This window comes from Anarhichas minor, unplaced genomic scaffold, assembly GCF_050575085.1.
Source record: "Anarhichas minor isolate MPS153535 unplaced genomic scaffold, ASM5057508v1 ptg000001l, whole genome shotgun sequence".
Taxonomy (NCBI): Eukaryota; Metazoa; Chordata; class Actinopteri; order Perciformes; family Anarhichadidae; genus Anarhichas; species Anarhichas minor.
The window spans coordinates 2,469,159-2,486,623 of record NW_027466447.1 but is presented as its reverse complement, the minus strand read 5'-3'; the positions used below and the strand labels follow the sequence as shown (position 1 = coordinate 2,486,623).

At 42.8% G+C, this 17,465-nt stretch overlaps 1 protein-coding gene across 1 annotated transcript in view; it reads left to right on the top strand.

Annotated features, from left to right (window-relative positions):
- ntng1a (netrin g1a) overlaps positions 1 to 17,465 on the top strand; it is an 85,741-nt gene that overhangs the window by 57,305 nt on the left and 10,971 nt on the right. Inside the window, exons 3-4 of the mRNA XM_076095189.1 lie at positions 587 to 759; positions 12,241 to 12,267. Of these exons, the coding sequence (XP_075951304.1) occupies positions 587 to 759; positions 12,241 to 12,267 (200 nt within the window). The remainder of the gene's footprint in view (positions 1 to 586; positions 760 to 12,240; positions 12,268 to 17,465) is intronic.

The following is a 17,465-nucleotide window of genomic DNA, read 5'->3' as shown; positions in this document are numbered from 1 at the left end:
TTCTGAGATCTCATCTCATATTAATTTGTCACAGCAAACGTAGCCGTGCTGTTGCTCCATTGCGCCCTCTGGCTAACTCTGAGCTATTCCATCTCCTAAAAGCCTGAGTGCCTTCCTTCTCCCAGCGCTTGTTCCACAATTTAACTTGGCTTGTTTTCCTCAGCCTCCCCCTCGCACCTCTTTGTCCCTCTCTCCCTCCTGATCTTCCCCCGCCCATCGACTGTGACCTTACTGCAATTATGCATCCTCCAGTGGGACAATTAAAACTGAACTACCTTCCCGAGTAGGGGGGGAGGGGGAAGGGGGGGTAAGACAAGGGAGGAAATAATGATGCCAGATTTGTTCGTGCAACCGCCTGCCTCCCTTGAACCGGCTCCTCTTGAAGTTGAAGAAGCAACTGTTTCAGCCGCTCTGACTGTGTTCCAATGCCACCGCTAGTCAAGGACACGCTGCCCTTCAGCCGCATTGTCCAACAAAATAATTCATTCAGAGCCAGAAAATTCACTCATGTTGACGCGGTTGTCCTCTTTCAACACCCCCATCCCGCTCCCCCTCCCCCCCAACCACCCTTCTCCCTCTTTGACAGGTGCAAGTGCAACCTTCACGCCAACAGCTGTGTATATGACAAAGAGAAGTTGAGCTGCGAGTGTGAACACAACTCCACTGGGCCTGACTGTGGCCGCTGTAAGAAGAGTTACCAGGGGCGAGCGTGGAGTGCTGGCTCCTACCTGCCCATTCCCAAGGGCACAGCTAATATCTGTGAGTACACACACACACACACAAACTCACCAAACACAAGCTGAGTAATTAAAAGGACGGGTCAGCAGGTGTTAGTCTAGGTCTTACAAGCGCAAACCTTTGGAGAGTTCCCATGAAAATGTTAAATCAAAATAGCAAAGGCAAAGTGATAATAGTTAAAAACCCAATTACCAGCATCCTGTGTGTCACATATGCGAGTTCTGGCGACCACCACGTTAATAGTGAGATGTTGAGTTGTGAGCTTCCAAAGCAATGTAAAGCAATTAACAATGTTTTAATGAGAAGCAAAGCCAGTGGGGAGACTTTATCAAGTCCTGTGGAAACAAATGTGAACAGGGTGTTCTTCTCTGTTCTGTAGTCCTATGTTGCGATTATAGCCTTATAAAACGGGGGTGTTTTGACATGCAAATCCTCTCAATAGTAGCTGGAATTCAATTTGCAAAATTGTGTCAAATAATGCTGAATATGGGCAACCTGCATTAGCAAAGAAAGCAGAGTCGGCGCGTCATACTGTAAGTCGCTGAGAGTGAAAGCGCACACTTACAACAACAGCACAGATGCTAAATATATCAAAACTACACTCTGAATTACAGTGTCTAAAACTAGTGCTAATACAAGGGAAAGCCCTGCCCCATATTAGCAACTAAATATGCACAAAAACTGCAAATGTATTAGTAATGCATTTTGCAGTGTGCTGTAGGTGCAGTGGGTTTATTGCAGCTGTGAGACACTGAGTCCTCCTACCTGACCTGCACATCAATACAAGTGTAAGAAAAGGCGGCCCAGAGGCAGCAGCAGCAGATAACCTGTGTCTGACTTCACTCATCGTTACCGTCTTCCTATCCTTTACAAAACACCCACGACATCAAGGCAGTGCTTTGACTGAAAGGACCATGCACTCTCTCTCCTCTGTATGTACAAACGGGGTGTGGGGGTCATGGTTCAGTTCACTCTATCTTTCAATTACAAGTTTGATTTATCTGTATTTAAGGGAAAGTGAACCGCAGACACAAAGACATAAGCATTGCGTTGATGAGTAGGAGGTATTATGATATTATGATAAACAAAGCAATGATCATATATATGATTATATATCATTTGTAGTGTTAGTGATTTCCTTCTATTCTCCTGACTCAATCTGTACTGCAATCCTGAAGGTTTGTGGTTGGAGAAACTGTGATATTACAGACATGCCGCAGCATGTAAACTGTGAGGGACATGGCGGTGCAAATATGTTACACTTTTTCCTTTTTCTTATTCTCCTGCCTTTTAATGCCTCCGCGACGGAGAGAGCTGTGACCGGAGGCATTATGTTTTTGGGTTGTCCGTCCGTACGTCTGCAAGAACCACTCATGTGAACAGAATTGTTCTTCAGTGGTACATGCAAGTGATAAACCTGTATTAGTATTTATTTTGGGTCCACAGAATATGTTCCATTTTTGTCTGCTGATGTCTGGCAGCGTGGAACCCTTATGTGGCAATAGAGGAGCGTTTATGCTCTGTGTTTACTCACTCATGAACATTTGGCTTTCATCAAGTTGAAACGAGCAATTTATGACAACTGTGTGCAGTTAAGATGGGGTGCTGAATTTGACTCGTAGAAATCCTGAGTATGAGCAAACTTCATAGAAAGAAGTTAGATTTAACAAAATTAGACTTGCATGAGGCCCTTCCTTCTTAATTTCGGGCTTTACAGGTAAACTTGCTTTGACTAGAGGAAGGAATGAAATGCTTTTGACAAGCCATGCAACATTTGGCATCTATTATATTCTCCTTTTCCTCTTTTTTTGTCACAAGGTTCTCTCTCTCCAACACACACCCAAAGTCTTGCTGTTCATTATTTATTTGGATCCCCAGTAGAAAAAAGCAACAGCTGCTCTTCCTGGGGTATGAACAAAACAAGGACACCATGTAACACAGGGCTCCCTACATACGGTAGTTTAGTGGCACTGAAGTGAGCCGAGAATGATGTCGCTCTCCTTCTGTTTGTGTTATAATCTGAGCTTCTCCCTGCTTTGTTGACATTGCCGGGCCTCTCAATGTAGTGCATGTTAGTGCATGTGAGCGTGCCCCACATGCTAGCTCACGGTCGCCGCCCTGCACTGATCTCATACGCCGGTTACAGCAGATAACGCCGTCCCGACTGACGGCCTCGTCGTAGCACCCAACTTTCATTTACCCCTCAGGTAAACACTGTTACTGTTAGCGCTGTTAGCACCGTTAGCTGCAAGCCGCCAGCTCAGCCCTTGCTCTCATGTGGAGAAAATAGATAAGCTCTTAATTTCAAATTAATCAGGCTTTAGGTTACGTAACAAACATATCTATTTCAACCGGAGCCGAAGCCTGACAAGTAGTTTTGTTACCTAAACCTTTGCGACGCCAAGGTGTACCCAATGACACCGAGGGGTCGTGAGTCCTGGGTATGAGCAGCAGCAGTGGGGAGGAGAGTAGCAGTGCTATAAGTTCAAATGTGCTGGCATTCGTTCGAAAGCCCAAGTTTTATCCTGCCCAGTCCCTTTATTGCATCCGCTGTGATTTCTGCCTTTCTCTGCGGTGCTCGAGGACTCTTGGCCTTGACTTATTCTCCCTCCCAGAGGATCCGCGTTTATGAGACTTAGGAAGGGTTAGTGAAATGGCCATTCCCAGAGCCCAGATTGACAGCACATTATTAAAAAAGGTGACACACACACACACACACACACACACAGGTGCTCATCCAGACCTCCACTCCTCAAAGCATTCACACACACATTCAGAACTACTGCACAAGGACACACACCCATACTCCCTTTGCCCTACGAGTGATGAAAAACATTCTCAGTATAAAGTGCATTATTATACTTTGTCTTGGAGGGGAACAAATCCATAATGTAATAACGCTGTGAAAATCTATAAGAATGCAATGCGATCCCCCCTGAATAGAAAAGAATGCACAAGGCTGACAGAAAAATGCACTTTGTGCTGTTTTGTAATTTTCAAGTCCATTCAACTCTAATTCTGAAAGTGTCCTTCCCTCTCAATGTTTCCCCCCAAACCCAGTGAGCATATGGCAGCTCTTTGGAGACAAATTTGTCAAAGATGAAAATTTAATTAAGATTTAATTTCTTTTTACTATGCCCATCAAGACGTCTGATGCGATAAGGAGATCGATGAATCATCATCCGGAGGGGGTGTGGAGTTAGGGAGAGGAGGGGGGGGGGGGGGTCTATTTGGTCTGAGAATGGCACGAGGAAGAAGAAGAACAGGGTTTAAAAAGTGAGGAAGAGAGAAAAGGATGGTGGAGATAGAAGGAGGGGAGGTGGGCATCACTCTCTGTCACAGCTAACTCAGCCTTCTGGGGTGGCTCTGTCTCTCTCGTTTTCCCTCTCTCCATCTATGTCTCTCGCCCCCCACCCGTCTCTCAGTCCTCGCTTTCCCCCTCTGTGGAGACAGAGGGAGAGGGATCAGTTTGAGAATTAACCATGACAGTTCATTTCACTGTAGGGCTGAGGACACGAGGAAGATAGAAGCCGGCGGTAGAGGAGGGGGGGGGGGGGCAGTAACGGGTGGCCTTTGAAAAGTTGATTTCAAATAGTAAAAATGTATCCTGAATATCATATTGAAGGGAAAAATCTTTAAATGCCCTTTAATCTGGATTTTGAATTGTAGACTTGTTTGCAACCTGTATGTGTGTGTAGTATGTTGAAAGAAGAGATTAGCTTAGTTTTAGTGCAGAATGTCCATAAGATCAGCAGCAAGTCTACTTTAAATTAAGGTTTCAAGTAGCTTCAACTCCAACAAGTGCATACACACACACACACACACACACACAGACTCACATACAGAACGTGTGCATTAATGGCCACTGAACAGAACAGATACTGGAAAGCAATGATGTTGCATGCGTGTTCCTAGACTGCAACTTACTCTCCCCCTGCAGGATTACATGAGATATGTAGGCAGAGAGGGTCGGTTGAGGTTAGGCATTGACCTCGAGGAGTTAGAGTCACGATACCTCAGCAAGCATCGACGCCTGGCCAATCCTGTCACTTGAATGCGATGCAGGGGCGGGTCTTGCCAAGAAAAAGCATTTGGATTCATAATAACGCATGCTGTGGTGATGGTTGGGCTGTAAGAGCAGGTAGCATCAATACTGAAGCAGGCTCAGCAGCAGCAGCATTAACAAGACAGAGGGAGAGATGGGAGATTTTGCGGCTTAGATAGACCGCCAAAGTGGGAGGGTGTTGTTGGTATATGCTATGAGGCTTGTCAGGTAGCATTTTTGTAGCAGTGCAGCTTGAATTGACTGCCTGACCTACCTTGCATTGCTCCATTAAGAAAAGGTCACATGTTGGTTCTATCCACTAAAATACCCAATCAGTTCTTCTTCAGCTCATAGTCTAACTAATGGTATTGAAACATCTCATGTAGTTATTAGATATCCTGCAAATTAACAAACACATGGTACTTTAAAGAGAGGTCCTTGGAGGTAATAAAGCAGAAGACTGTAATGCTGCATTTGGAATACGTATAAAATATAAAAGAGCACCTTTATGTTCTCTTGCCTATAGCATTAACATGGCACCACCACACTGTGCTAAATCTGTCTAAAGCTCACAAATGTACACGTCATTTCTTGCCTGTGTTATAAGGACAAGTTGTGTTATCTAAAGGAAGATGACCAAGAGTCTTGTCTTTACTAAGGTTATCAGGCTTACCAGACAAGCAAGTCACTGCTTCACTCTCTTGGCTAAACTAAGACAATTGTCTCCTGGCTGTTATATTTAATGTTATACTTAATATTTAGCTTGCTCACACAAGAACGGTATCAAACTTCTCATCTCAACACTCGGCAACAAAACGAATAAATGTATTTTCCAAACTGCGAACAAATTCCTTCAAAGGAAAAGAGTTTGGTCGCCTCTGAAATCATCAGCAGGCTAATCCAGAAATAGGGGGCTCCATAATTCAAAACTGCTCGAGCAGTTTTACGTGACTTGCTGATTTCTAATGAGAACTTTAATTTGCCGAATGCACAGAAAAGTATACATTATTCATCGAAAATGTTCAAATCCCTCTACAGATTACCAATTTAATAATTCATCCAATTAAAGTTGCATTCTGACCTCAACTAGGGTAACGTTTTTTATTCATTTGCAAATGAAAAAAAATTGGCACCAGCGAATCACAAGCAGGGATTATGAGGAAGGACAGAGGGAAGCTGTTGAAGGTTGTGACTCGTCTGCACATTGTGACATAAGCGGTTATATATAAGTTATATAAGAGGAGGGCGACCTTGCTGCATGGTGATAGCCTGGGAAATGTTCAAGAGTAGACTCGGATGATGGCTGAAATAAGTCAACAATACTAAATGATCCCACCAAACACCTGCAGTCATCTCCCTTTTCTAATGTTTTTCTGTGCCAGTATTTAGACACTTGAAATGGTAATTTAATCAAACATGTGATTTTGTTTGAAATCACATAGTCTTGAAAAAGAAGCTGTATTTATTTATCTATTTGTTTATTTTGCAAATAAGTGTATTCCGTAAAATCTAAATCAAAAATGAATTAGTTCAGAAAGCTTTTCATTTGTTCCGTCTGCAGCTTGATAAAATGAGTCCTTGTCAGGACAGGATTAGGAGCCACTTTGTTCAGATTTAGCTGAAGCCAGCCTCGCCGTTTACGGATCTCCTTTGATCAAAGCAGTCAAAGGCTGGACATGCAGTGGATTTCACTGGAATGATTCATCCCCTGCCTGGAGAGAAGATCCACATTGGCCTGCCACCGTCTGACTGAAAAAACCGCAGTTCTTACTCACGGATGAAAATTAAAAGAATCCGCATCATATCTGGAGAGCACAGTCACAAAATAACAGCAAAATATTATTTTAAATTACATTCAAAATAATATTGACTTTTTCTGCCGTTGTTCTCTAATTAGTGTATTCATTTCAGAGCTACCAGATGCTAAAGACTTATTATTAATCCTCTGGTCCAACTGGAAGGTGCTGATCATGGAAATGTGACACTCACACTCATTTGCGCAGACATATAGAAACAAGTTAGGGCTTAACTCTCGTGCATAGGAAGTAGGTTTCTATACACAGTTCAATGATAAGACCAAATCCCACAGGAACTGATGATGCCAGTGTAGAATAAATCTCATTGTTTAGTGAGTGAAGACAAACAAGCGTTACTGTATATGGGTCTCTGAGGGTCTCTGTGATGTGATGTTTGACTTGAAATTGTGTGGGCTGCACAAGCATAGCAAACTGCCTTCAAAAATGAGTTGTTAATATATTCACTATAGATATTAAAACGGTTTAATGAGCCCTGGGTAGCACATTCCTAACGAATGCACACATGTAATCACATTACCTATTTACCAATACATGTATTCCATTTACAATCTCAACAAAATGTTTGATGTTTTTCTTTTACCTTACCATTGCTTGATAAAAGAAGGCGTTATTTAAAATATGATATGATTTTAGTGTTGTTGCTCCTAATTCTAAATACAGGGAGCCTTGTGAGACAGCTTGCTCTGTGTAAGTAGTTTTTTTTTCATCAGGCTCACAGCTCGACTGTGTATTCATTTAGTGCCATGTGTTTATGCATCTATGCACATAAACACATTTGCTGCACGCACATAGCTTTACTTCCATCTTGTCCCTCTTTCGCACACACAACACCCACTCATTTATGCTTTTATTCCTTTCTCCACAGCTATTTGAAATTCCATTTTACCCGCTTTTTTTTCCTGTTTTTTTCCTCCTCTTGCAGCCCCCCATTCGTTTGCTCGTTCTGCCCTTCTTCCCCAAAACCTTGTTCTTCTTCTTTTTCTTTTACTTCTTCTTCTCCTGCCTCCGCCTGTTCCTGCTCCATCTCTTGGTTTTGTTTCATGCTGGCGTTTTTTCTCTCTCTCTCTCTCTCTCTCTCTCTCTCTCTCTCTCTCTCTCTCTCTCTCTCTCCCCACAACACCCTCAACCACCCCAGAGACCGAGCTTGTTTACTCTGTCTTTTCCACATCTCGGCTCTGTGCAGCTGTGACGGTAATCTTTCTTTCAAATATTTGTTTCTTCCATCTCCAGATTTTTCTTTTTTCTTCTTCCCCCATAGCTACCACCACCGACGTACATCTCATTCCTTCCCTTAAATCTTAAACTGTTCTTCTTCCAACTTGGCTCCTGGGCACTTTAAGACTTGCCACCTTCAATTCAGATCTACACATTGAGAGGGAGCGAGCGAGCTGGGTATTCCGGCGAGGCATGCCGTAATTTTGCTCCTGAGGAATTCAATCAAGTTGCATGCCGAGTGCTTGTGTTTTGGCAGCCTTTCCGCTGCTAACCAGTTAGCAATGCCTGCCACCATCACTGGGCTCTATATAGCCAAAGAGCTCCAGATGATGATGGATTGCTTTAAAATGATGGCAGCCAAGGAAAGTAATTACCAACTTTGCCTGCGGTGGAAATTCAGCAGATAAGCAGAGTAGACCAGGTAGCGCCCAGGCAAACAGGTGAGACACATTGGAGGTCAAAGCAGAATGGATACTGACAGAAACAATGTAATGCTGTCCACACACACACACACACACGCATGTGCTCTTGACAGTAGAATAAAATGACAGATAAGCTTGCTCAGTGAGGAAATAGGATGTATGCCAAAGATTTAAGGCTCATAGACCCACGGGAGAACATTTAATCATTGGTTTGTGATAATCCATTTGCAAGGTTACAGTGATTGTCTTGGATGGATGACAACAGAACTGGAGCTGAACCAGTGAGGGATGAACATCAAGCACTGGGACTTGTAACCACACAGCTCTGTGATGTGAGACTTATTGTAAATCAGTTGATGCCCAACATGATTCAGGCTCTCTACTGTACTTTAATGCCCATATTTGTGTGTGTGTGTGTGTGTGTTATGTTGCATGTGCTGAACCCAATTGCACACGGATTATGTTCAGTGAATCGCACACCCCTAAGAGATCATGTTCACCACCCAGTGGCTCGCAACCATGATTCCTGCACAACTCATAAAAATCAATGGCGCACACCGTCAACATAAGCAGCTCCTAATGCTCTTCCTGTGCGATAGGACAAAATTAGATTCCAGCCATGCCCCACAATGGCGGGGCCAGGCAGGTGAAGGGGATTGGAAATGACTGTGATTGAAAATGAATCTAATGACCCGACATGGGATCCTGGACATCTGCTCGAACCCCACAGGTTGTTCATAAAGCGGCGAATAATTGCACTGACAGGGTACTGGTGTTCCAACTCATGACCTAGAAGAAAAGGTTGTTTGGCCCTGAACTAGACCAATTGACAAAGGGTCATGCTGATGTATTACAGCTGGTTCTATGCACCACAGTGTATTCTCTCCATCTGAACGCTGTTATGAGCTATTTTCTCTGCTCAAACGGTAAACTACTGTTTGGTGATGCACTCTAATAGAAGTCACATCTCTCTCTCTCTCTGGTTTTATATTTATATATCTGGTCCCCTGCTAATCTGCCAGACTAGATGTAGATAGCACCTGTGTATTATTGCACCGTCAGCTACTTAACTAGGGCCTTTTGAGCACTGCGTTACTGTTCCCCTCCCCCCCTCCCCCCCTTTTTTTTACAGTTCATTTAAACAGCTCAAACACTTGCATTCTTACACTTTTGACTTCGTGAGAAACTGGAGGAACCTTGTATAATGCATGTGTGGCTCAGCAGCATGCATACATAGAGTTTGCAGTAGCCTACATTGGTTGCATATTTTACCGTTAAAATAACATATATAATACTGTATATACATGTACATAATCCATGCTCCTCTGAGTTACTGTTTGCCACACCTCTCAATCTTTCCGTTTGTGCACAGCACATTGCAGTTCAGAATAATAACGGGGCCGATTAACTACTCGCCCCTTATTTTGGTAACAATGACGACCCTGTGAAAGGGATGTTAAATATGAACCTGATGGCAATAACATACACAACGTTCTAAAAGAGGTTAAAGCTAAATGTACCGTAAAAGAAAGACACAATCTTTTCTGTCAAGTGTACACTCAAGAGTATGTCTCTTAATAGCTCCATGCATACTGCTTTGAGAAACTAATGGTTGCTATTTAGCAAACAGTCTCTGACATAACATATTACATAGACACACATTTCATTGAAGAATTTATGAGGCACATTATCTAAATTAATTTGAATTAAAAATGTAACTTGATTATTCTTTACCTGTTACTTCTTAATTAGTAGTATTAGCATCATTAGTACTATTTATAGTTATCTCCTTTTAGACAGAAGTTTTGAGGTGGTTCATGTTTTTTTCCACCCTGAAAGAAATAGTTCAAATGACCAATATCAACGATTCAGATCCAGACAGCATGCATTGCATTAATCCTTCATAAACCCTTAATAGTCAAACAATATATCATGTTTGTAATTGACGTGGAATGATATTTAGTTTCCATAGTGAAGTTTTCACTTTTCTGTTGTATCAATATGTATAGTGACACTCAGAGCCATTGCTGCCAAATCAAACTGTACTTTGTGGGTAAGGTGATTGTGATTCTTATTGTCCTTGCCCTTGTCCCCGTCTGCTGGTTAGCATCTGCCCACCCCCTTGAGGCTTGACATCAATTACGCTTCTCCTCCATATGTCCGCATAGCACTTCACAGCTCTCAGACAGGTCACAGGTTTGGCTCCTGAATACAGCTTGCAGGCAGAGATCAGAGGAAGAGTGATTGAATGGCAGGAATCTGATCAAAGTCCATGTACACAAACACACACTCAGGAAATGTTCATGTTTCCCCTCAGTACTTGGAGATATTTCGTGACGGATCTATCAGATTAAAGGCCCCACCAAAAATCCTGCACAGATTCCTCCTCAGCCCAAGTTGTGGTAGTAAGCAGCTGACGGGAGAGACGGGAGCAGGAGAGGAAGAAAGCGCCCCTTTTCATTTAATTTCTTCCTCTCTAGTTTACGTGGGCGCATTTCTCTTATTGCCCAGCATGCTTCCCCTTCCCATGGCGAGGGGGTTGTTTGTTTTTGTGGGCAGGCTGCCTTATTGAGGGCAGGGGGTAGAGCGAAGGAGGGCCTCCGTTCAAACAGATGATTAGAAATAGTGGAGCTGGCCTCGATGTCCTGAAAGCAAATTCCTCTGAAAATGAATTCCGACCAAAAACACGCTGCCAGTGTGTCCACGTTCACTTTGAAGCACACAGATGCAAACAGTGAAAAATGGCAAAGAGCTTTCTAAAGCCACCTGCGCTTCGTGGTGTCGGAAGCCTCCACAGTCCTAATTAATTCCCAAACCAAGACGTCAGTGGTTAGATCAGATGGTCGACGCAAGAGGCCAATGAACGTTTCAATCTCCTTTAGATCTACAGCCAGCCAACGTCCTGGTGTGGGAAAGATCTGGTCACCATGGGGATGAGACAGACTGTATTATCCGCTCAGTGGCTGTCTGGCACAAGGGATTGCTTGATGGAGAGATGGACAGGCAGGCAGCAGGATAAGACATGTCATGGCATTAGTTTGCCATCTATGATGTCATTTGATGTTATAATGGTGTGTGTGTAATTGTGTGTCTGTGTGCATGGGAATTCTGTCGTGTGTCGTTGGCAACACATATTTTAAAGACTTATGTGCTGAGAAGTGTCTTCAAGAAGTATGCAACTTTGTAAAGGTGCTATATACAAGTTAGAGGAACATCATGATTGTCTCTCAAGGCTCTGAACATTAGAAAGGCTGAGCCCGCAGCTTGCAGCTAACAGTGCTTACTGTGCAAACAACAGAGCTAACAGTGAAGCGTAGGGTGGACGCAGTCAGGACGCCGTTATCGGCTGTAACCGCCGTATGAGAGCAGCGCAGAGCGGCGGCCGTGAGATAGCATGTGGAGAACACTCAAAATCACAAACCAGCAAGAAAGAACATAGAAGCTTGGATAACAACACACACAGAGGGAGGGCGACTTCAATCTCTGCTCGGGTAGTCATTACTCCACTATATATTTACATAGCAAATAGTTGTTTGCTGCTATATTAACGCTCGGAATATCAAATTAAGCACCTCTTCAGAATAACTAAAATATTACTCTGTGAGCCCGTAGTGGTTGCTGAAATTGGATTTAGGTGTGCACCACTGTGCTGTGGGAGAGGGCAGCAATGACCTTTTCTGGCAACATCAGGGACATCAAAGCAGAAATAATGGAGGAAACCAAAGAACCGTGAAGCTAAACGTACAGCAGACAACACTTTCAAATCATGGGGAAGACTAGCATTGTTTCAGATGCCACTGTCTCACACTATGTGTCATTTCAAGTGTGTTCAGCTCATCAAGATATATCACGAGCATCGGGATGGGAAACCAATCTACTGTGAGGGAGGATAGCAGGACTAACAATACACTGCTAGTCTCAAGGAGAAATGTTGCAGTTGTTGCCTTAAAGCCAATGTTATGCCTTAATTTAAGGTTTGTTTTTTTCTCTTTCTCTCTTGCAGGTATTGCTAACAACATTGGTCCAGTTAGTAAGTACAAAATACAAAGGAACTATATGAATGCTTGATGCTTTGCTTTGCCTAATGTGCCACCCTTCACCATACATCCCTGAACTTGGTGCCAAGTGTTCATTTCTGATTCCAATCTTCCTACAAAAGGATCACTCAATTGTCAACTGTTTTTTGGGGAGACAGAGAAGCAATAGCTGGGGGCTGTATTGCCATGATATGGGCATATTCATTTACTTTATCCAGACTCAACCAGATAACACTTGCCTGGATCTGCATGCAGAATGTCATTTGTTTTTTTTCCCTTCTCTCCCATGCATTATAAATAAATGGCATCTAGACTTTATTAAAGTGCCAAGACCTCTCTGGCAGTATAATGTCACAGGAGGTCATTTTAATATGAGCCGCAAGCGCCTCGGCTGGTATTATCTTCGTCAACCAGTAGCCCCTTAGGAGAGGGAGGAAGAAGAGAGGTGCCATGTCTCAAGTTACCGCTGCCTGGAAGGCTGTGTGATGCAGGAACCATGGGATTGTATTGAACAAGTCAAAGTGCATTCAAAGCCCGGCTCAATTCTCTTTATCTTTTTACTCATTGCCCTGATCGTAGCGGGGATCCTCTGTTCCCGTGGTAACAGATTGATTAGCAAATGGCACCCTCCATGTCTGATCCCAGAGCCACATAGACTGGCCGAGGGTTAAAGAGACATGCACCTTTCTGATACATTAACCCCAATGATCAACCTAACTGTTAAATGATGATAAAGACAGCACAATGACAATAGCGTTGGCTCTGATGCTCCATGCTAACACTTTAGCATACACTGGAATGAGATATGAAGTCTATTATCTTCATCCAAAGCTAGACAGTTGACCTTTTCAGTAAGATGTTCATACTGGCTTTCATGAAATTGTCAGTAGATTTATACAAAAACATATATATATATATATATATATATATATATATATATATAGACAATTGAATGGTCAATTCAACATCCTCAAAATGTTGAACACGTTTTTAAAGCTTTGTTATGAGTGCTTGTTTTCAGATTCTTAATATTAAATGTAGTAGCTTACTTGTACTCGATATCTAGTTCATGCTTAAGTTGCTCAAGTGTTACACACCAAGGGACACTTGGATGACACATGATACACTTGTTTTCATCATTTAAGGGCTAAGACGATAGCTGGGCAAGTTTCCCAAAACGTGCTGTGTGAAACGCAGGCGGAAAACAGATTATTCCCAGGTGGTTTTTAATCAGGCTTTAGAAGGGAAGTGAACACTGGTTGTAGAGTCTGATGCTATGACATGAGTCAGAAATGGACATGTGGCCAAGAAGACCAAAACCAGCCCCCTCCCTTCTCCCAATCTCCCCGCTGCTTACCTCCCTCACCACCTCCTCTCACTTTTACAAACCGTGCCTCCACTCCATGCATGGCCTGACGAGAGCTCAGTGTGCGTGTGCATGCTCCGCATACTTGCCGTGTACACATGCATACATATTCACATCAGTCCTCTCCGTCCCATCCAAATGCCAGGCCAGACCATGTCCAAAGGCTGTCCTCAAATCCTTCACGGGGAGAGAGTGTGCTTGCTGATAAGTGTCTGGTTGAGTGTGTGAGCGGGGGGGGGGGGGGGGGGGGGGCAGACACTGACAAAACAAAGTCTTCACTTCCTATCCAGATTGGCCCACAGGGATTTAGAGTTCTTCTCACGAATGGCTGTCTTGTCACAGCAGCCTCACAAAGAACCGGCATGACACAAAAAAAAACTGAAGAGGAGGCTGTTTTCAATGCAAACACAAACCAATCGTCGGTCTCTCTTATAAATGAAGTCAGAATAGAGTGGGAAAGGTTAGGTGGTCCTTGAGGTTGTTAAATGGACTAGAAGCAAAGCTGTTGTGGACAAAGAAAGAAAGCGCAGCACTTTTCATGTTGTTGTTTGAAGGTAATTGAATTCCTTATTGACTTTCCTCAATTCTATTTCAAGTTGATTAAGCCAGGCAGAATTGCCTAATGCGGACCATTAAAGTGAAATTAATATTTTAAAAAACAATTCTGGCAACGCAAGATTGCATTTCATTATGAGTATGGCATTGATTAAAATCCGTCACCACTCATTTAGCTCGCCTTACCTAAATATTCTCTATAACAAAATAATTAATGGCACCCAGATGTGTGTTACATCCAACACAGAATCATTTCAAATGAACCGACTTTACCAATTAGACGTTATAGATCGGGACAGTGCGGTGTGCTCATGTGTGTTTTCTCAGATTATGCATACTTGTGTTTTTGTCATAGACTTATTGCTCATGTCCTCGCAAGTCAGTTTTGTTTTCAAGCAAACAGCTTCCCCGCTAAAAACTTAACTGAGGATTTCAATTCAGATAAAAACAACAAGGGTCAATCTGAATTTGAATTTTGACCATTTACAAGATGTAAGACCTGAGTTTGAGTGGCGATGTGGTGTGCCCTTCTCATTTTCATGGAGCCTCTCATCGAGTGACTCAAGTAACTTTAACCGGGTAATCCATTTTGAAACATTTTGTAGGGAAATAAGGAAATGAAAGAAAACGATGAGACCAGGCAAACTCCATGGTCGTCTATTGTTCATGCACTTTTAAAATCAATGACTGGTAATGTAAGGGGGGCTTAAAAGTGATAGTCACAGTGTGGACATGCCAAGCTCAAAGCTAATGTATTATTTAATTAGATGTGAAAAAGGTATTTCTAACATGATTCGGCCTGGATAGGAGTCTTGTATTGGATTTACACACAGTTAGGTTAATAGGATTCTTGCCAAGACACCGCTGGTTGTTAATTACCCGAGAATGCATGATTCATGGAGTCAATACCAAAAGGACAGAAAGATCAAATTAGGAGATGAAGGGGCATGAAGAGGAAACTTATCTGTATTCCTCCCTTTGCTTGAGTCCTCTCCATTTCCAACCGCAAAGTATTTCCCTGACACGGAAATACGGACTTGTATGTGATTATGAGGTTATGCTACCCACAGCAGTCTGTCATTCCAAGTCCCAACACCTGCCATTATTTATTCATTGTTATTCGTCCACCAGAAATACACTGTAATTAGATATTGATTGCATAGTCAATGCGATGAATTAAACAAAATGACCCCTAACTTCTTAATTTGCTATACATAGTTTAGACTCGCTTGCATAAATCATGACTTAAATACCAAGTTTAAGAGGGTTTTTACCATTTTCTTTCTTCCGTTTTTTCACTCATCATTGCCATTGCCATGAACATACACATACACAGCAAGCCCATGGAAGTCACACAAATGACATACAACGTCTCACCAATGTCCTTAGCGGGTCTTTGGATGCATTCTCTTTGCTCGTCCATGTCAGCCCTGCCCCATTGTATTTGCTGTTTCCTAATTTACTGATCTGAGTCATGCTGGACATGTCCGTGTGTCCAGTTGTGTGTGTACACCACCACGTAGTCCCCCCCTCTAGAATATCTGTAAAGTGCATCACACAAGTGCACATGAATAACTCCTGGTTTCTCTCAATTGCATGCAGTTCGGCCGAATGTGTCATCCCTAGGTGTCGCTAACCGAAAAGAAGGTAGGCTTCCAAGAAAATGGAACAACTATGTTTTTTCACAGATTCATTTATCTCGGGGTGTTTGCATAGAAGCAAAAAAAAGAAAAGAAAAGACTCTTTGGTAGCTATGAGTATTTGTGGGTAGTATCTTCCCCCGTTTCCAATCTTGGTTATTTTCCTGACAAACCAAAAGAAAAAACCTCCTCCGCCTGCTTGTCTTGCTCATGATAAAGGGTTTTGGCTCTTTCAGTGGAGGCTTGTGCATTCACGGGGCACTCATGTTGCAACATGCTGCAGTGCCGTACGTTATCCTCTCAATGTGTGCCCTGTACATTTATATATATTCTCGGTCCCATCTCAGCGTATCAGGAAGCAAAGCAGGAGAGGTTCCACTCTGGTTTTTATGCAGATTGATGTGAGGCTCATCTCAGCTTAATCCATCGTGCAAATGTGATGTGCAGCCACCTCGCAAACAACTAGCACACAACCACTCAGCTCTGCGTTTCCATGACTGCAGCCAAGCGCACACATTGTATGTGTCAGGGGCTTATGTCACCCAGTACAATGGGAGAGGCTGGGCCTATTATTTCTTTTTCCCACTGTTTGTTTTATGACCGTAAAGGAATCGAGGGATGGATGTGTTCACTAGCCAGTTTCCCTGCCCACGCTCCTGTGCACAAATTTATAGGGTGAAAATTCTTGGCTGGCCTCCACAGAGGTGGAGAGTAGTTTGTCAGGGGATAGTTTCTGTCTGGGGAAGCATACACAGAGGCTTTTGAATTATACAAAGCACTTGTTAATGAAATGAAGCATAAAAGAAGGACCATAATATTTGAATTGTTCGGCATCCAAGACATTTGTAACAGATGCTGCTACATGCAGCCAACTACACTTGGCAATGTCACTCCTTATTTCCCAATGCCATCATTCATATATTTATTTCTTCTTCTTCTTTTTGTTTACAGTTACATTTATTATGAAGCATGATGCTCAGTATTCTTAATTCTCTGACATTACATGTTTTATGTTTAATTGCAATATCATGTTTTTGTTTTGTTTTGTTTGTTTCTTCTTTTAATTTGTCTAGTAGCTCCTCAGGTTGCATTGTCCACTGCCCCTTCTGTCCACGTTGCAAACAGCAAGCGAGGTAGGAGCTGGAATTCATACATTGCCCCCCAGATAAACTGATGTTTCTGACTAACTGTAAGCCCCCTAACCCTTACAGCACTAACCCAATGCCAGAGCACTGTGTGTCCATATCTCTAGCTCTGAACTGGACTGATGGTTTTCACTGTACATTGCACATTGAGGATTCATTCATCTATGGAATCGTTTCTAAACACTATAAAAGTCCCTTGGAATCATATATTTTTCAGCAAATAAAGCAGGTGCTTGGGACTACAACTATTTTTGGGAAACATGTTTCGGAGACTCAGGAATTTGTATTCCCCGTGCGTGCATGATTTATGACCTTAGCCTATTTCTGGAAAAGAGAGATTATTTGTCTTCTAAGAGTATGTTTGCGAGACTGAGGCATATCTAATGTAGGAGATCTTAGCTCACACTCGAACCGGACTCTCTGCTTCAGGTGAAAGGTAGAGAGGAGTAGTCTTGCTGCTCCTTCATTTCCAAGTCTTGTCGGGT